We start from the raw sequence: 20,396 nt of genomic DNA, 5'->3' as shown, positions 1-20,396 counted from the left end.
CTCACGGGTGATAGTCATTATTTTGTGAGACAATTTTGTTATTTAGCTATAAAGTGACCTCGGGTTAGTTTTGGTTCAAGGTTTAAACAGTATCTCAGGGCAGTAGTCATGGGGGGCGTCCTCCAATCTCAACCAGTCCAGTAAATCTTTTTTTTTTTTTTTTAGGAATTTGAGGTTCTGTTCCACATTTTTTTCCCATTCTATCAGGGTCCATCTTGTTTTTTTTATCAGGGTCCATCTACTGTGGCCCTGATTAGAATGGTCAATATTGGTAGCTGGGCACTATCTAGTTCTTCTGGTCGATCCATAGGGTTTTCACTGACTGATTTTTTGGGAGTAGATTGCCACGTCTTTCTTTCTAGTCTGTCTTGGTCCGGAAGCTCTGTTAAAACCTGTTCAGCATCATAGCAATAGGAAACTTCCATTATCTCCTCATTTACACATAAGGAAACAAAGGATTTCAGAGAAGTTAACCAACTTGCCAAAGACATACAGCTGTGTAAGTCACAGAGCCAGAACTGGAACCCAAATCATAGACTCCAGCATCAGTGCTCTCTAGGCTGCAGCACAGTGACCTCCTGTGCTCAGAGGGTACCCGCTACAAGGTATCTGGCACAAATGGCACTCTGTCTTTCTTTTTCTGGGCCCTGAGCCCCTTTGATCTGGTGGGCCCAGCTGGCTGCCCTTCCTAACAGCAACTTGGCTGGTGGAGACCCACCCTCAGGGACCCAGGAGGCTGTGTAGGCTGCAGCCTCCCCAGCTGACCACAGCTTGCTCGCACTCTCTTTCTAGGACTTCGTTTCAGTTACTGCAACATCTCCCACCAGCTACAACTATTTCTAGTTTCACAACCAGGGTAGCGACAGAAGAAAGATAGAACTAACGGTGGCTTAGGCAAGCTATCAGACAGCAAATATCAGCCACTGATGGAGGCAGCTGGGCGATTTGGATTACCTCTGAGTCCTGGGTCATGTGGCCCTGGCATTGTGAGCGTCGATAGGATAAGAAAAAGAAAAAAGAGGTATGAGTATTGAAAAGACAACCGACTTTATTCGCAGGTGATGGAAGTTTCAAAGAATGGACAGACGAACCCTCCTGATAAATAATGAACTCAGGCACCTTGCCCCACCTTGAGTCTCACTGCAGTGCTGTGATTCAAATGCCCTGCAGGGCAATGTGGGGTAACAGAAGCGTGGCAGGACCCCAGCCCCAGAGTCAGAGCCGGTCAAACCCTGGGGTTGTTACCAAGCAGCTATGTGAGTTGGGGCCTCTTTGATCTTTGGATTCCTCATTTGTATAGCACTTCAGATGATAAGTCCTACCTCCTATGGAGGAGTCCCTGGGTGGTGCAAAAGGTTAAGCATGTAACCAAAAGGTTGGAGGTTTGAGTCCACCCAGAGGCTCAGTGGAAGAAAGACCTGGGGATCTACTTCCAAAAAAAGTAAACAGAGTTTAATATAAATAAAAAGACTAAAGAAGGGAGTCACAAAAGGAGAAGTCATATGTTTAGATTTTAAATAGTGAACAACAAAAATAGACAAGGAAACAAAAAATGCACACAGTCTATCACAACACCCATTCCAATGTAGAAACAGTAAGATTTTACTTTGGTTTCAATATGATGTATATTAGGACTCTTAAATATTTAAGCCTAAAATATAACTCCTAACCACTAAAGGCAGTAAGGTAATTGTGTTTGGCTGCTAAATGACAGATTGGAGGTTTGAGTCCACCCAGAGGCACCTTGGAAGAAAGGCCTGGTGATCTACTTCCAGAAATCAGCCATTGATAATCCTGTGGCGTGCAGTTCTGATCTGACACACGTGGGGTCACCGTGAGTCGGAATCGACTCCATGGCAACTGGTTGCCTCTTATGGGTGTTAGGATATGAAGAGAGGGTACATGCAAACTGCAGGCACCTGCGGGGTCCTTGAGGGAGACCATGGAGGGGGAGGGTTGGTGATTCTCCAGCCTCATCTTGGGCCCCCTCGGACTTGCGCCCTAGGGCAAATGTCCCCCTCTAGGCATTTCTAAGACATTTCTTCAGAGAAGACATACAAACGGCCAACAAGCTCATGGAAAGATGTTCAATGTAATTAGTCATGAGGGAAATGCAAATGGAAGCCACAATGAGGTACCACTTCACTCCCACTAGGATGGCCACTGTGAGAAAAATGGAAAACGACAAGCGTTGATGAGGATGTGGAGAAAGTGGAACCCTCATGCATCATTGAATATAAAATGGTGCAACCACTGCGGAAAATGATTTGGCGGTTCCTCAAAAAGTTAAAGACAGATTTACCACATGACTCAGCAGTTCTACTCCTGGGTATATAACCAAAAGAATTAAAAGTAGGGACTCAAACAGATACTTGTTCACCAATGTTCATTGCAGCACTATTCACAATAGCCCAAAGCTGGAAACAACCCGAGTGTCCATCAACAGACGACGGATAAACGCAATGTGGTCCCTCCATACAATGGAATATTACTCAGCCATGAAGAGGAATGAAGTCCTAATACATGCTACAGCATGGATGGACTTTGCAAATATTATGCCGAGTCAGTCACAAGTGTACAATCCCACTTATATGAAATATCTAGAACAGGCAACTGTATAGAGACCAAAGTTTATTAGTGGTTACCCAGGGAAGGTGGGAGGGAGAAAAGGGGAGTTATTGCTTAAGGAGTACTGTTTCTGTTAAAAGTGATGAAAACACTTGGAAACAGTGGTGATACTTGCACAAGGTGATGCATATAATTAACATCACTGAATTGTACATGTAAAAATAGCTGAAAGGCAAGTGTTTTGTTATCTGCAGTCTACCACAAAAAAAATTTTAAAAAGACAAGGGCCCAGCAGGGACAAGGTGGCTTCGATAAAGATACTAGTACTGTCTTTTGTGGCAGCAGGTTTGACAAGAGAGTGAGGTCAGGCCCTGTGTCTGCTGTACTGTTTGCACATCTATGGACTCCCCTCATGTGCCCGGGGCCAAAGACCTGAGGCTGCTCAGCTGAGGGACCACACCCCTGTCCCTCCAGAGCCCTCCTGCAGGCAGATTCCCCAGAGATCCACAGAGCTGGTCACCGTTTCCAGCCACGGTCCTGCCAGGGCTCAGCCCCGGTGGTTGCCCCTCCTCTAGGGACAAACTGCCCAACACAGGAAGGTGGCTCCCTGCCACAACGGAGGTGGCTCTGGCCCCCACGGCCTCCCACCAAGGGGCCCCTGAGAGCGAGGCTGGGGGAGGGCACTGGTTTGAAAACTACAGCAAGTGCAAAAACTGCAGCCCAACGAGGTAATGCCCCACCTCTCCACGGGATGGCGGTCATAGTTTTTCTTTTTTCTGTCTTGATGAATGAAAAAAATGACTGAAACTTGTATAATCCTAATGCGATTAGATACTTGTCTTTTGAGTTCCCAGTTTTCAGGGCTGGTTCTGGGTACTCTGACAATTCTGTCTTGTTTCCAACAGTCAGCCACACTTTCCCTTGCATACTTGGTATGTTAGGTGGGGTATTACAACATGGTGGGTGTGGTCACAAGAATGGCAGAACATTCTCCTACCCTCATGCTGGCTCCAGGGGCCTGTTGTACATGGGAAGGGGATCAGTGTCCCTCTGTAGGCTGACCAAGATTTGGGGGCCACCTGCCTGCAGCTGCTCAGACATTCCCAACAGCATCTGCAGCTAAGCCTGTGCTGGTCAGTGGTGGCTGGTGTCCCACACCATGGGGCACATTCACCGAAGAGCAGAAACCACGGCGTGGAAGGATCCCGGAAGAGCATCCGCAGTCAGGAATAACCAGAAAAGGGCCTTTGGGAAGGGCTCTGGACACGCCACTGACAGGTCTTTCTTCTGAAGGTAGGCTGTTGAGGCAGCACTGGATGGGCAGGCTGCCCTGGGTTCCCCTGCCAGGCCCCATGCTCAAGTCCAGTGTCTGTGCTCTTAGGACCTGCCTTCAGGCTTCTCCAGCCTGCCGGCCACCATCTTTATTTCAGTCTCCGTGGCCTCTTGGCACTGCTCCCCTGGTGCTTACGGGGATTGCTGGGGGGCAGTGGGCTGTGTCGCCGGCCCCCGCTGTCTGTCGATCCTGGAAGAGGTGCGGAGACTTTAGTCTGTGGTCAAGACAAGGTCAGGTGGAGCCTGAGCCCCAGCATGAGTCCCCTGGCTGGGTCCCCAACAGCATGGGCTGCTTTGCCCCTGGTCTGAGCTGCCTGGAGACACAGGTTGGGACCCACATCCCTGGCTCCAGGCCTCCTTTTCCCTCTTCTAGCCCTGCCCGTGTCCAGTGCCACTTCACCTCCCAGCCCAGGGCCATGCTTCTGACCTGACTTGGCTGCTGGCTGCCCCAGGGACCCTCCCTCGGTCCATTGTGGCTTGATGTACCCATAGCTCCTGCCAGGCATGATTAAGATGGAGAACACTTGATGGAAAGTTCTCATCCCTCCCGTATACAGACACATTGTGCGTTGCTGTTACTCAGCTTGCTCTGGTTGGGGGCTGCAGGCCCAAGGTTGTGACTAGTAAATACCCTGGAGACCCTAAGACACCTAAGGAACCTTAGGGAGAGGGGCATGATAATGAATAGTTCTTAACCCTTTCTGAAACAATAACATGGATTAAAGGTACAACAGTAGTCACTCCCACTAGGATGGCTATTATCAGAAAAATGGAAAATAGCAAGTGTTGGCAAAGATGTGGAAAAATTAAAAGACTCATGCATTGCTGGTGGGAATGGAAAATGGTGCCGCCACTGTGAAAGCCAGTCTGGTGGTTCACTCAAAAAGTTAAATGTAGAATGACAAATTAACCCAGCAATTCCACGCCTAGGTAAATAACCAAAAGGACTGAAAGCAAGGACTCAAACAGATAAATGTTTACCAATGTTCATGGCAGCATTATTCACAAGAGCCAAAAGGTGGAGACAACCCAGGCGTCCATCAATAGCCATAAAGAGAAATGAAATTCTGACACATGCTACAACACTGAAAACATTATGTTGAGTGAAATAAGCCAGACACAAAAAGGATAAATACTGTATGATTTATATGAAATATCTAGAAGTGGCAAATGCATAGAGACAGAAAATAGATTAGAGGTTACCAGGGGCTGAGGGTGGGGGGATAGGGAGGTGTGCGCGTTCTGCTGCCATTCCCTGACTTCTCCCCAAAAGGTGAGGGAGTGCTTAGTGAGAAATGGACGGTGAGGTTACATGTGTACTGCTGTCACCCCTGCCCCCTGACTTCTCTCCACGGAGGTCATCTCAAGCGCCCAGGAAGCCAGAGGAGGCGGGGCTGCAGGCCCGTGCGGAGAGAGGAGGAGGTAGGCACTGACCTCGAATGTCCCGGGGCAGGAGGGGCACCCTGCTTGGCCCTGCACTGCTCTGCCACTTGGTGCTGGGGAAGGTGAAGCTGACCTCAGGCACGTGGAGCATGTTCTCATCTGAAAAGTGAGAACAAAGACAAGAGAATATTACCATTATCTTTTAGAGACCACCTAGTGAATCCTAAAATAAAGTCAAATAAGGAATCACAAATATGATGTACCAAGTACCTGCTGCATGCTAGGCTCTTTAGTAAGTTCTCTCATTTATACTCCCCACAGCCCTGCGAGGGGAATATAGTTTATGTGAACTCTGTGCTCTATCCTTTCCAGAACATTCTGCCTCCTTTTGGTTCCTTTTTCCCTCCCAGCAACTATGACCTTCCTTTCCTTCTTTCTTGTTTTCCTTCTTGCCACCAGCTGGCCATCACATGGCAACAAAGAGGATTTTCTAGGTTTCCTGAGTAAAATTTAATTCAGGTGTCACCATCAAACAGAAGAGGAAGAAAGAGACAGTGGGTGGGGAGAGAACTGAATCTTCTCCCCAGGTGCAGTTGGGTGACCACTTCCTCAGGTATCTGCTCAACTGTTCCCCGCTGAGGGGCCTCCCTGCCCACCCATGCTGAAATAACATCGTTCCTACATGCTCTCCACTTAGCTCTCTTTCCCTCTTCCCAACATGTTTCCAACTACCTGATATATTTCATGTTTATTTGTCTGTTGTCTGCCTCTCTCAATTAAATATCTGCTCCAAGGGAAGAAGGACTGTTTTGTATACTGCTGCCTCCCTGGGGCCACAGAGTGCTTGGCATTTAGTAGGTGCTGAGGACATGTCTACTGAATGAATCAGTGAGTGAATGAGGAGTCAAGAAGGCTGGGCCCTCATCTCAGGGCTACAGGTGACCCTTCACCATCACTGGTGGGAATATAAAATGGTGCAACTGCTGTAGAAGTGGTTCCTTGAAAAGTTAAACATGGAAACAAAAGAAAAGAATCACATGATCATCTCAATCGATACAGAAAAGGCATTTCATAAGGTCCAACACCCATTCCTGACCAAAAAAAAAAAAAAAAAAAAGCTCTTAATAAAATAGGAATAGAAAGGAAATTCCTCAATATAATAAAGGGGATCTGTACAAAACCAAGGAGCCCTGGTGGTGCAGTGGTTAAGAGCTTGGATGCTAACCAAAAGGTCAGCAGTTTGAACCCACCAGCGGCTCCTTGGAAACCCTATGGAGCAATGGGTATTTTTATACAAAACCAAAAGCCAGCGTCACTCTCAACAGAGAGGCTAAAAACATTTCCCCTGAGAATGGGAGCAAGACAAGGATGCCCTTTATCACCACTCCTATTTAACATTGTGCAGGAAGTCCTAGCTAGAGCAATAAGGCAAGAAAAAGAAATAAAGGGCATCTAAATTGATAAGGAAGAAGTAAAACTATCCCTATTTGCAGATAATATGATACTATAGAGAACCCTAAAGACTCCACAAGAAAACTACTGGAACTAATAGATTCAGCAGAGTAGTAGGATACAAGATCAACATATAAAAATCATTTGATTTCTACACACCAACAAAGAGAACTACCAAAAGGAAATCAGGAATGCAATACCATTTATAATAGCTCCTAAAAAAATAAAATACTTAGGAATAAACCTAACTGGGGATGTGAAAAACCTTTACAAAGCAAACTATGAAACACAACTGCAAGAAACCAAAAGAAACCTAAATAAATTCAACATTGTGAAAATGTCAATTCTACCCAAAGCAATCTACAAATACGATGCCATCCTGATCCAAATACCAATAGCATTCTTTAACCAGATGGAAGAAGTAATCATTAACTTCATATGGAAAGGAAAGAGGTCCCAGGGGAAGTAAAGCATTAATGAAGAACAAAGTAGGAAGCCTCACACTACCTGACCTCAGGACCTACTATACAGCTATGGTAGTCAAAACAGCCTGGTCCCGGTACAATGACAGACACATTAACCAATGGAACAGAATCGAGAACCCAGATCTAAATCTATCCACCTATGGTCACCTGATTTTTGACAAAGGCCTGAAGTCTATTAAATGGGGAAAAGACACTCTCTTTAACAAATGGTGCTGGCAAAGCTAGATGTCCATCTGTAAAAAAAGAAAAAAGAAACAGGACCCATACCTCACACCATACACAAAAACTAAACATAGAACCAAAAACTGTAAAGATCATGAAAAAATAAAAAAACAGGATCAACACTAGGGGCCCGAATATATAGCATGAATAGGATACAAACCATAACTAACAGTACACAAACACCAGAAGGTAAGCTAGATAACTGGGATTTTCTAAAAATTAAACACTTATGCTCATCAAAAGACTTCACCAAAAGAGTAAAAGGAGAACCTACAGAATGGGAAAAAAAAAATTGCCTGTGACATATTCGACAAAGGTCTAATCTCTAAAATCTATAGGAAAATCAAATACCTGTACAACAAAAAGACAAATAATCCTTTTTAAGAAATGGGCAAAGGATATGAACAGGCACTTCACCAAAGACGACATTCAGGCAGCTAACAGACACATGAGGAAATGCTCGTGGTCATTAGCCATTAGAGTAATGCAAATCAAAACCACAGTGAGAACTATCTCACCCCGACATAAGTGGCACAAATCAAAAAAGCAGAAAATAATAAATGTTGGAAAGGTTGTGGGGAGGTTGGAACTCTTAAGCAGCGTTGGAGGGAGTATAAAATGGTACAACCATTTTGGAAAACAATATGGCATTTCCTTAAAAAGCTAGAAATAGAAATACCATCGTGACGCTATAGGACAGAGTAGAACTGCCCCATAGGCTTTCCAAGGTGCAGCTGGTGGATTCAAACTGCCAACCTTTTGATTACTAGCGAAGCTCTTTAGCCACTACATCACCAGGGCCTGAGAAATACCCTGTCCTCATAAAATCCTGTACACCAGTAAGGGAAGAAAGACAAACAAAAGTGAAAGACCGATGCTCTTCACCTTAGAAGTGGGCAAGTGCCATGGTCACCATCTGAAAGAGCATGGTCAAGGAGGACCTCACCAAGGGGTTGGTAGAGTCTGGGTCTGAAGGAGCCATGTATCACCAGATAGTCTTCTTGTAAGAGAAGTGGGATTTTCACATTTTCTATGTGCTCTGATTCTCTACGCTATTTAACAGTGAGGTGCTGGCCACTCAGACTCTGCAGATGAGCAGATTTGGTCTGTGAGGTGCCGGTTGATAGCCTCTGCTTTAGGGATGAAAATTCTAAGCTGCTATGGATGCTAGGTAGCTTGTAATCAGGGGGAAGGAGTTCTTTGTTCAAAGGAATTTGACCGCTGTGTAGATAGAACGTTTGAACGTCTTCACTCTCCTTTATTATTAGGGAAAACATCTCCCACTGGGCCCCAGGAGGGAACGGAGATCAAATGTGTAGGGGATGTGCACGTGGACTTGGGAGGCAGGCTGACCTGGGCTGCCAATGTACAGGTATATGTATGACCCTGGGCCAGTTCCTTTCACCCTCTGCTCCTTGTTTGCTCATTCTGTAAAATGGACACCTATTGGAGAGTACAGTGCAGTGAATTACTTAATATGGCCCTTTTAGCCATGCATGGTCTTGTAACTCTTATACAGTGATTGGGTGGGACTATGCAAATAAAGTGCTTGTGGCCCACCAAGGGGATTGGACAGCTTGCTAACAATGTGAATAAGGTGCATGGAACTCTTGTGGGGGCGGGACCATGCAAATAAGGCATATGGAACCCTAATGAGGGGATTTGACAGTTTTGCCATCCTGCTACACTTAAAAGAGAGCTAATCCTAGAGCGGAGGGGAGAACTCACTACCGTCAAGAAAGAACAGCCAGGAGTGGTGTGCATACTTTGGACCCGGGGTCCCTGTGCTGAGAACCTCCTAGACCCAGGAGGGGGAGAGAGAGAGACAGCTATAACACTGGAGACAGCTCAAGACAGTGAGAAGCATGACAGAGAAATGGTAGCAGCAGAACCAGGAGACTGGCATCAGACATTGCAGTGGGCTTCTCAGCCAATGGAGCAAGGTGGCTACCATGGACATGCCAACCCAAGGAGTCAGAGAGCTAAGTGCCTTCAGGCAGGAGGCTTGCTGGTAGAGTGGAGTGCCTTCAGGCACTTACTGGCAAAGCTAAAAGCTTTGTAAAACTTGCCTGCATAGGGCAAAGGTCAGGCCTAGGGCCTAGGCCTGTCCTGAGGGGGCCGAGAGGAGCCTGTCCTGTGGGGACGGAGAAGGGCCTGTCCTCAAGGAGTCGAGAGGGGCCTGTCCTTAGGGGGCCAAGAAGAGCGCTGCATGGCCAACAGGAGCTGAGAGAGGTGAAGAAGGGAGGAGACTAGGCCTACATGCTTCCTGGTCCTAATCCCAGATTGTAGCCTGATCACGAATTGTAACCTATTACTTCCCTAATAAACCCTATAATCCTGAGTATTGTCTGTGAGTTCTGTGTGGCCACTGCAGTGAATTACTGAACCTAGCAGAGAAGTAGAGAGTGCCATAGGAGGGACAGCTGGTGTCAGAATTGGTAAAAAGGGAGGAGAGAGGAGGTATGTCTAAGCTCCACCTCGTAGCAATCAGCTTTGGGAAGTCAGACGAAGAAATCAAATGCTGCTGCCACATCATTTTTACAGAGAAGGCTGCTGTGGATGTTAAGTGAGGCGACTCCTTCACTCCTTCCTGGAACCTGCTGGCCTGGGTGAATCCTGGCCTCCCTGCCCACCCACTCAGGGTACCTAGGGCGATGGCTCGTGACTGCACACCCAAATGTGATACGCATCAGGGGATGGAGGCCGGACCAGCAAGGCCATCAGTCTAAGGCGTGAAGGAACAATCAGATTGGAACTGATCTGCCTCTCAGCCCAGGAAGCTGTCCCCGGGGAGCCCAGACCTCTGCAAACATTGTAAGTTCACGATCCTCTGGCTCCTGGGGAAGGTCTGGTTTCAGCACAGAACTATATAGCACCAGGCCAGAGAAAGGGGATACTGGTCTACCCCAGCTACCTGGAGGCCTTAATCTTACACCTGCCAAGTACAGGTGTTCTTTCTCCAAGCAGAGAAAGCCAGGCACAGAGAGAGGAACACCGCCCTAGGGGCTGGGGCTTCCAACCCGGCCATCCCCTTGACTCACAGTGTGGCCCTGGATATGTCGCTTCCATAATGTGGCCTAATTTACTCATGTGAACCCTAAAATGGTTGGACTACAGCTCTCGAAGGACCATCTGGTTCTAATCTACTTTCAATTTTAGACCACAGAAACCCACAGTTGTAGAGTTAAGAACCTCTACCCACCACAGGGAGGTCCCTGGGTGGCGCAAACAGTTAAGCACTCAATTGCACCAAAAGGTTGGCCATTGGAACCCACACCATGGCACCACAGAAGAAAGGCCTGGCGACCTACTTCCATAAAGTTTACGGCCAAGAACACCCCATGGAGCTCGGTTCTACTCTGTAACGTGTGGGGTCACCATGAGTCAAAGTTGACTAGATGGCAACAGGTTTTCACCCTTTGGGATTTTACCACCCCTGAGATCCTCTGTAAACACTGTCGAGAGAAGGGGCCCAGCCTCTGCTCGGAGAACCTCCAAAGGACAGCTCAGCGCCTCCCTGTAGTAGGAGCATAGCCTAGCGCCAACAAAGAAGGGGGCCCCTAACCTTGCCAACTGAGAGGGTCGGTTATAATCTACTAATTTTTATTGGAAATAAGCTTATTTCTTTAAAACATGGACTGGGCATGAGATGATATTAAGGAATCACTCTTAATTTTTCTGGGTATTACATGTAAAACTGTGTGATCCATTAGAGATCACTCTTTAAATATTTATGGGTAAAATGACAAGCACTGGGATTTTCTTTAAACATCTCCAGGAAAGCAAATAACACAAACGGATGAAAAGGTGTAGGGATAGAGGAAACAGGTTTAGCAGAGCACCAATTATTGTTGGAGCTGGGAGATGGATCCATTGCAGGTTATTATACTGTTCTCTCTACTTCTGTACGTGCTTAAGATTTTCACAGTAAAGTGTTGGGGAGAGAAAACTTCATGTTAATCATATACACAGACACATTCTACCAGGCTTGTTTCTAGAGGAGATGTAAACATAACTCGCCCTCAGGGTCTGGGGCTGGGGTTGGGAAGCGGGGAATCACAGGAGGCTGTAACCTTCTGTTGTTAGTAGCACTGAGATGGCTCCAACTCATGGCGACCCTATGCACAACAAAACAAAACACTGCCTGGTCCTGTGTCATCCTCACGGTCATCTTTGGTGTGCTCAGGTAAGTACATTGTTGCAGCCACTGTGTATTTTGAGTGCTATTTTTTTTTTTTTTCCCAACCTAGGAGGCTCTTCTTCCGGCACTGTATTGGACAATGTTCTGTTGTGACCCATAGGGTTCCCACTGGCTAATTTTTGGAAGTAGATCACCAGTCTGCATCTGAAAGCTCCGCTGAAACCACTGTGGGTGACCCTGCTGGTATTTGAAATACCAGTGTCATAGCTCCCAGCATCGTAGCAACCTGTAAGCCACCACATTACGACACACTGACAGACAAGTGGTAGTTAACATTTTAGTTAAGCAGTAATAACAAACGCATCAATTTCAAACTTGTGGGGGCCACCCCATGCCAACCCACCATCCACATTCCTTCATGGGATCTCATGAGCTTCACACCCTCACCCCAGGTAGGTGCTAATGTGAACACCTCTTCCAAGTGAGAGACCTGGGACTTGGCCAGTTACATAACCTGCCTGCCTGCTAAGGAGGTAACCTGCCTGCCTGCTAAGGAGAGAGGTACTGAGCCGAACCCAGCAGCGCTTCAAAGCTCCCACTGTACTTTAAAGCTCCCATCCCTGTCACTCTGGACTGTCTGTGCCTTTCTTTTTCCTTTTTTAATGAGGATGTCATCAGGAAAAGAAATAATGATTCTAAAAACTTTTGAAAGCAGGAAAGCCCATAAAGGTAAAAAGCATTTTAAGTGCTTATTGTGGGCCTACTTTGTTCCAAGCAATTACAGTAGCCATGCTGAGAAAAGACAGATAAATCTGAATTTTGGAGTCAAGATCAAAGATTTTGGAAAAGTCTTTAAAACCATGTCTATGAAGTTAGTTTGTGCCAAGATGCCCACCAACCATCAAAGCAGAGCATGGGTATATATACTGCTTCTCCTGCCCTTGAAGTATTTATCAAGAACCCTAAAGATGTTTTTTTTTTTAAAGATGTACTAAGGAGCCCTGGTGGTACAACAGCTAAGCTAAGCGCTCTGCCGCTATCCCGGAGGATCCGAGGGAGAAAGACCTAGCGATCTGCTCCCGTAAAGGCTACAGCCCAGGAAACCCTATGGCACAGTCCTACTCTGTCACACGGGGTTGCTCTGAGTTGGAGGTGACTCGACAGCACCCAACAACAACAACAAAGATGTGCTTGCCCTCTGACCCACTAAGAACGTACTCTCATAAAATAAGAAATGAAAAGAAATATGGAAGGGTGGTTAAGGGCTAATTATCCGCAGCCAGACCACATGGCTCCAGATCTCAATGCTGCTACTCCCAGCTGTGTTACCTTGGGTAAGTGCCTTAACCTCTCTGGGTCTCTGTTTACAAATGAATTGACACTCTTCAAGTGTGTAGCACAGTGCCCAGCACATAGTAAGTGCTCAATAAATGCTCATGACTATTATGTAATCAAGGAGCCCGGGTGGTACAGTGGTTAAGCACTCAGCTGCTAACTGAAAGGTTGGCAGTTCGAATCCATCGGTATCTCTGCAAGAGAAAGGCCTGGCAATCTGCTTCTGTAAAGATTAAACCAAATCTGCTGGTGGGAATGTAAAATGGTACAACCACTCTGGGAAATGATTTGGCGCTTCCTTAAAAAGCTAGAAATAGAAGTACCATACAAGCCAGGAACCCCACTCCTTGGAATATAAAAAAAAAAAGAAAAAAAAATTTTTTTTTGTTTTGAGAAATAAGAGCCATCACATGAATAGACATATGCACACCCATGTTCAGTGCAGCACTGTTCACAATAGCAAAAAGATGGAAACAACTGAGGTGTCCCTCAACAGAAGAATGGATAAACAAACTATGGTACATGCACACAAGGGAATACTACACAATGATAAAGAACAATGATGGATCCATGAAACAACTCACAACATGGATGAATCTGGAGGGCATTATGCTGAGTGAAATTAATCAGTCACAAAAAAGCAAATATTATATGAGACCACTATTATAAAAACTCAAGAAAAGGTTTAAACAGAAGAAAACATTCTTTGACGGTTACAAGGGTGTGGAGGGAGGGGGAGGGGGAAGGGAATTCATTAATGAGATAGTAGACAAGGATCATCTTTGGTGAAGGGAAGGACAACATATAATACAGGGGAAGTCAGCACAATGGGACCGAAGCCAAGCTAAGAAGTTTTCTGAACACATCCAACCACTTTGAGGGACAGAGTAGCTGGGATTGGGGCCTGGAGACCATAGTTTCGGGGGTCATCTAGATCAAGGCACAAGGGTAAGTGGTACAGACCGAAAAAAAAGCAGCAGATCGTATTTGCACAATTGTAATTATTATTTTAAACTGTACTGAGATGTCGGAGTCCCTGGGTGGCTCGAACCGTTTGTGCTTGACAACTAACTGAAAGGTTGGTGGTTCGAACCCACCCAGAGGCGCCTCATTAGAGAGGCCTGGAAATCTGCTTCTGAAAGGTCACAGCCTTGAAAACCCCATGGAGTGCAGCTCTACTCTGCACACAGGGGGTCACCAGGAGCCAAAATCGACTTGAAGACAACTAGTTTTTTTTTTTTTTTTTGCTTTTTTTTATTGGGATGTCAGGCAGGCCAGAAGGAAAACTGCAAATACTCTTTTTATGAAGCCTGTAGCCTTCCTTGGCTCATTCACTGCCCTAGGAAAACCTGAAACTCATTCACGCCCAGGGCAGACAACTGATAACAGCCCAAACTACCACACGTTCCAAGGATTTATAAGCAGAAGGAGGAGCAGAGTCTTAAGATACAGAAAAAAAAAAAAAAAAAAACCCTTGAGGTCAGCTTTTAGCTAACGACTGGCCCATAAAGTAAAGAATATCACCCGTGAGTACTGAGCTCTTTTAAAAAACCATCTATATGAGACCAAATGGTCAACAATGACTCTAAAGCAAAAATGAGAAGGTAAAGGGGCAGGGAAACTAGAGTACTGGAAAGGGTACAACATTGTGAAAAATACAACCAATATCGCTGAATAATCTGTGTAGAAACTATTAAATGAGAACCTAATTGGCTATGTAAGCTTTCCCCTTAAACACAATATTATTTTTTTTAATAATTTTTACTGAGCTTTAAGTGAACATTTACAAATCAAGTCAGTGTGTCACATATAAGCTTATATACACCTTACTCCATACTCCCACTTACTCTCCCCCTAATGAGTCAGCTCTTCCAGTCTCTCCTTTTGTGACAATTTTGCCAGTTTCTAACCCTCTCTACCCTCCTATCTCCCCTCCAGACAGGAGATGCCAACACAGTCTCAAGTGTCCACCTGATACAAGTAGCTCACTCTTCATCAGCATCTCTCTCCAACCCAACACAACATTATCTTTAAAAAAGGAAAGAAAGAAAGAAACCAATGTGCTATTTTCTTTTCTCAAATCCTGTACCTGCATGGAGACCGAGGCTGGATTTTATCTTGGAGGCCGCAGGAACAGCTGGGAAAAAGCTCTTTCCAGACTTGGACGGCTGAGGGAGCAGTGCAGGGGGCGGCCGGCTCTCGGCCAAATGCTCCATGGAGGAGGGCTGAAGCTTCTCTGTCACCTGCAGAGAAAAATCACACAGCAGGACAGGGCGTGAGGTGCAGATGGTGAAGGGAAGATGTGTCAAGGTCATTTTTAAGCTAAGTCATGTATTGATTAAATGCCTACTATTTATATGCCAGGTGGAAAACCTGGTGGCATAATGGTTAAGTGCTACGGCTGCTAACCTAAAGGCTGGCAGTTTAAATCCACCAGGTGCTCCTTGGAAACTCTACGGGGCAGTTCTACCCTGTCCATAGGGTCCCTATGAGTCGGAATTGACTCGACAGCAATGGGTTTTTGGATATGCCAGGTACTGTTGTAGGCTCATGGGACGCCACAGTGGCAAAACAGGTAGAATCACTCTAACCTCCTCCAACCGTCCGTGAATGAATGGATGCTCTCCTGGCTGTTTGTCTCTCTTCCCACCTTCTTCCTTACACTACCCCCTACAGAGAGAGTTCTCATCTACACTCGCCCTCTGACCCCTGCTACTGTCCTACCTTCTGCTTGACCTAACAAGCCAGCAGACTAACTTCAGTCCTGACTCAGTGCACATCCCCTGTGTGTCAGCTGGGGCACAGGGAGCCAGGCAGTCAAGGCAGAAAGAAGGGCTGTCAGACCCCTGACTATTAGCCAGCTTGTCCAGGGAGGAGCCCCCCACTTACTCTCTCTCTGGTTTATTGAACGGAAGGTAGGGTGGAAAAGGTGACCCAGGGAGTGAAAACCACTCCTCCCGGGCACCAGTGGCACCACCCTTTAGGCAAATGATTTCACACCATTGTGATCAGCTTGGCATTCTGCTGCATGCTATCTGATCTTTGTTCAATCCTAGTTCATTGATACCTTCCCAGGGATCCCCATTTCCACATATGTAGAATCTTTAACGATCACAGGGATCCCCCAAAGTAATTCAAAAGTAAAAATACTGTTCATGTAGGGATGCTCATAGATCATTACGTTGTAATGAAAAACTAAACACAGCCAAAATGGCCATTTAAAGGGGATCAGGAACCTGTTACTTCCATAATAAACCCCATAACCGAGAAATAAATAAAGTGGATCAGGAAACCACCAAGTGGCAGCTATATGGAACTGTATCTCGTGGTCCTTGCTCCCCGGATACTGACTGAGGGACTCTGTGTGCCCGGCCTGGGGATGGTGAGAAGGAAAAGCACACAATCCTAGTGTTTTGTACCTAATAACTTACCTCTCACACATTATTGACTGGTATTTTAGGACCAAGTTCTGAGCCCTTTTTAAAGTTAAAATACAAAGATTATAGAGGCACATGAACATAACTTATGAAATAATGTTAAGAAAAAAGTTGACAAAACTGTTATCTCCACTGGGACTATAATGGCATGAAATACGCATGCATATGGCTTAAGACTGTCCCTGGGTAGTGTAAACGGTGAACCTGCTCAGCTGCTAACCCCAAGTCTGAAAGGTTGGAGGCTGGAGTCCACTCTGAGGCTCCTCAGAAGAAGGGCCTGGTGATCTACTTCCAAAAAGTTTGCCATTAAAAACCCCGTGGAGCACAGTTCTGCTGTGATACACACGGGGTTGCCATGAAATAGAACTGACTCAATGGCAACTGGTTGGTGGCTTAAGATGGGAACCCACAAACCAAACCAAACCCACTGCCATCGAGTCGATTCCAACTCATAGAGACCCTATAGGGCAGAGTAGAACTGCCCCATAGAGTTTCCAAGGAGTGCCTGGCAGATTCAAACTGCTGACCTTTTGGTTAGCAGCTGTAGCTCTTAACCACTACGCCACCAGGGTTTCCTAAGATGGGAAAGGAGCTTGCAAAATGGTCCTTGTTAGGGTACAGGGCTATGTGGGGCACTGAGTTTTCTGTTTATATCTCTTTTATGTCTAGGGCTCCGCTGTGGCCCCCATAAACCCAGTTGCCGTCAAGTTGACTTTGACTTATGGTGACCCCATATGTGTCAGAGTAGAACCATGCTCCGTAGGGTTTTTGATGGATGATTTTTTGGAAGTAGATTGCCAGGTCTTTCTTCTGAGGTGCCTCTGGGTGGATTTGAGCCTCCAACTTTTGGTTAGCTGCTGAGCACATGAACCATTAAAATGTGCTGGTGCCTGACTGCCCCTGCCTACCACCCTCTCCCTCCACATATCCCACACACCCTCCCAGCCATTTGTCCCAACTAGGCCCCCGGGATGGCCACACACCAGTTGCATGCCCCAGGTGAGGGAGGGTGACTGCTTCTCCCGGGCCTTCCTCTCCACAGAGTGGTCCCTGCATGGGCCTGCATGGGGCTGCCGCCTGTCTTCTGCTGGGCTGGGGTTTGGGGTGATGCTGGGCTTCTGATCCCTGGAGTCCAGGGCTCTCTCCTCTGGGAGGTGGCGGGGGGAGCGGCTGCAGCTGCCCTCACGGTCCTGGGCCTTGGAGCGCCGGGTGGCTGCAATGAGGGCGATGCTCTTGGTGCTCACAGCCATCTCCTTCAGGGCCTGGGCACTCAGGGCCGGGCTCCCGGCCTCCGCCGCTGTCCGCGGAGTGCTCAGGTCCAGGCTGACCGGTGAGCGCAGCTTGGAGACCAGGTCCTTCACACTCAAGGAGCTCGGCTTCTATAGGAGATCAGTGGGATGGCCACACAGCACCGGCTGTTACTATCCTGGGGGTTGGGGTCCCCAAGGAACGGTCCTGAGACAGTGACTCAAGTCAAGCATTCACATGGGAGGGAGGGCTGATATGGTAGGAGCCAAGGACAGGGGCGAGAAGAGGCCGGTTCCCACACCTGGTGACCAGCGTTTAATCTCAGGGGAATGCTCTGGGAGGCCGGGGAGAACGCAGGCCTCAGAATCCTCCTGCCAATGAGATGCAGGGTCTGGGGCACTGATACACCTATTCCTGCAAGCACTGATTGAGGGTTCTCCCAAACCCAAACCAAAAAAAATCAAACCCAGTGCTGTTGAGTTGACTTCGACTCGTGGCACGCCCCCATGTGTGTCAGAGTGGAACTGTACTCCACAGGGTTTTCAATGGCTGACTTTTCAGAAGTAGATTGCCAGTCCTTTCTTCCAAGGAGCCTCTGAGTGGACTCAAACCTCTATCCCTTCTGTTAGCAGTCAAGTGCATTAACCATTTACACCACCAGGGACACTGAGGTGCACGTGGAAAAAAAAAAAAAAAACAAACCCACTGCCGTCAAGTTGATTCCGACTCATAGCGACCCTACAGGACAGAGTAGAACTGCCCCATAGAGTTTCCAAGGAGCGCCTGGTGGATTTGAACTGCCAACCTCTTGGTTAGCAGCCATAGCACTTAACCACTACACCACCATGTGATCATCTCCAAATGACACATGAGCCACTCCGTAAAGCCACCACGCACTAGCTGTGTGAACCACCGAGTGAATTCCTTCACGTTTCTTGTGTCATTTTCTGAACCTGTCGCTCGAGGGTAAGGATTGCCCCTGCCCCATAGCAGGGTTGGGGGTAAGGTCTGAAACACTAACTCTGTGTCAGGCTCAGTAAGTGGTCACTACTACTTTTATGGCTGCTTAAGGAGGGCCCTCCTTCCAGAAGCTTCCCTCCCACTTTCTCCTGATCCATTGCAGCTCTGATGGGGACACCAACTGATGACCCTGTTGGGGAAGGGAAGGCGGCCCCAAGTCCAGGTCCCAGGTTAGGGGCGCACACACCTACCTCGTGAACTGGAGGGGTCAGCAGGATGCGGAGGGACAATGGAGGGAGAAGAGAGTCCTGCTTCCGCAGCTTCTTAGAGGGCATGGCTTTTGACGATTTGTAACTATCACTGTGAGTGGAATGCAGAGGCATCAGCAGGTGAAGGCAGGTGCCAGGGGCCCTAATTCCATACTTACAGCAAGGGGCAAACCAAGACCTGAAGCTCTAGCCACAGCCCTGGGTCTCATGGGCTGTGGGTTCACCCAGCTAGGTTAGGGTAAGCGGCCTCTCACACTCTTCTGTGGTTTGAAGCCAATCTGGGCACGTCCACTCATTCTATCATTCGTTCAGCAAATACATGTGGATTACCTGCCATGTGCAGACCCAGGCCTGGAGCTGGGTGTGCACTGGCTTACAGCAGACACACTCCTGCCCTCATCATACTACATGGCGAGATGGTGAGGCAGACATCATGTAAGCAACCAAACACACAGACAACTGCAACCCATGATGCCTGCAGTGAAGAAAGGGGATGGTGTGCAGCACCAGTCATAATTGCTAAAAGGAAAACAACCCAAGCATTCCTCTACAGACAAATGGACTAACACAGTGTGGTCTATCCAACACAGTGGACTATAACTCAGCTGTGACAGGAAATGAAGTCCTGATCTGTACTACAACATGGATGCACCTTGAAGACATGATGTTGAGTGAAATAAGCCAGACACAAAAGGACAAATATTGTACGATCCCGTTTACATGAAATATCCAGGCAAATGCATAGAGATAAACATTTATTACTGGTTACCAGGGGCAGGGGTTGGCGGGGGGCACTCAAGGCATCAGGAGACACCAAGCCTCTATTAAAGGTGATTGTTGAAATGGCTGGAAACCCTGGTGGTATAGTGGTTAAGTGCTACGGCTGCCAACCAAAAGGTCAGCAGTTCAAATCCACCAGGTGCTCCTTGGAAACTCTATGGAGCAGTTCTACTCTGTCCTATAGGGTCGCTATGAGTCAGAATCGACTCGACAGCAATGGGTTTTATGGGTTGAAATGGCAAATGTTTTGTTACATACATACGTACTACAACAAAGCAATAAAAAGAGAAGAAAATGGGATAGTGATGAGCATGAAGGAGGCTTCCTTAGGCAGGGTACTCGGGACATTCCTCTTGAGACCCACGGCAAAGGCTGGAGGAAGAGCACTCCCAACGACGGGGAACCAGCATGTGCAAAGGCCCTGGGGCAGAAATTACTCGGCATACTCGAGTCGCACAAGATGAGAATGGGAGGAAGCCACGGGGGGATTGCCTTGTTTGGAAGACTTTGGCCACTGGAAGAGGAAGGGATCTCTGATAACCCTTCAGCTCTAACTTTCCAGGGTTTTACAATTTACTGTAAGAACGACACAGTGTTTCTAGAGCCTTCCATCAAGTCAGGTCACCAGTAACCACGTAAGAACAAAGCATCAGACGTCAAACCCAGACTCTGCCGTGGCCCTGCCAAGTGGCCTTGGGTTCATCACCTCTGCTTTTTCATGTACAAATTGAGTGGTAATAAACCTGTCTCACGGATAGATCATGGGACTGTAGGTGTTGAAGAG

General features: G+C 47.1%; 1 protein-coding gene across 1 annotated transcript; it reads right to left on the bottom strand.

The window, feature by feature from the left end:
* Positions 1-2,776: 2,776 nt before the first annotated feature.
* On the bottom strand, positions 2,777-18,945 carry LOC126086882 (uncharacterized). The gene is made up of 5 exons (XM_049903681.1): positions 18,815-18,945; positions 17,339-17,734; positions 15,008-15,161; positions 5,335-5,442; positions 2,777-4,090 (listed from the first exon to the last, which is right to left on the bottom strand). The coding sequence occupies exons 1-5, from the start codon at positions 18,896-18,898 to the stop codon at positions 3,990-3,992; spliced, it is 843 nt and encodes a 280-aa protein (XP_049759638.1). The 5' UTR covers positions 18,899-18,945; the 3' UTR covers positions 2,777-3,989.
* Between the last annotated feature and the right edge of the window lie 1,451 nt (positions 18,946-20,396).

Source organism: Elephas maximus, chromosome 12, assembly GCF_024166365.1.
Source record: "Elephas maximus indicus isolate mEleMax1 chromosome 12, mEleMax1 primary haplotype, whole genome shotgun sequence".
NCBI classification, from domain to species: domain Eukaryota; kingdom Metazoa; phylum Chordata; class Mammalia; order Proboscidea; family Elephantidae; genus Elephas; species Elephas maximus.
This window is presented reverse-complemented; position numbering and strand designations above follow the sequence as displayed.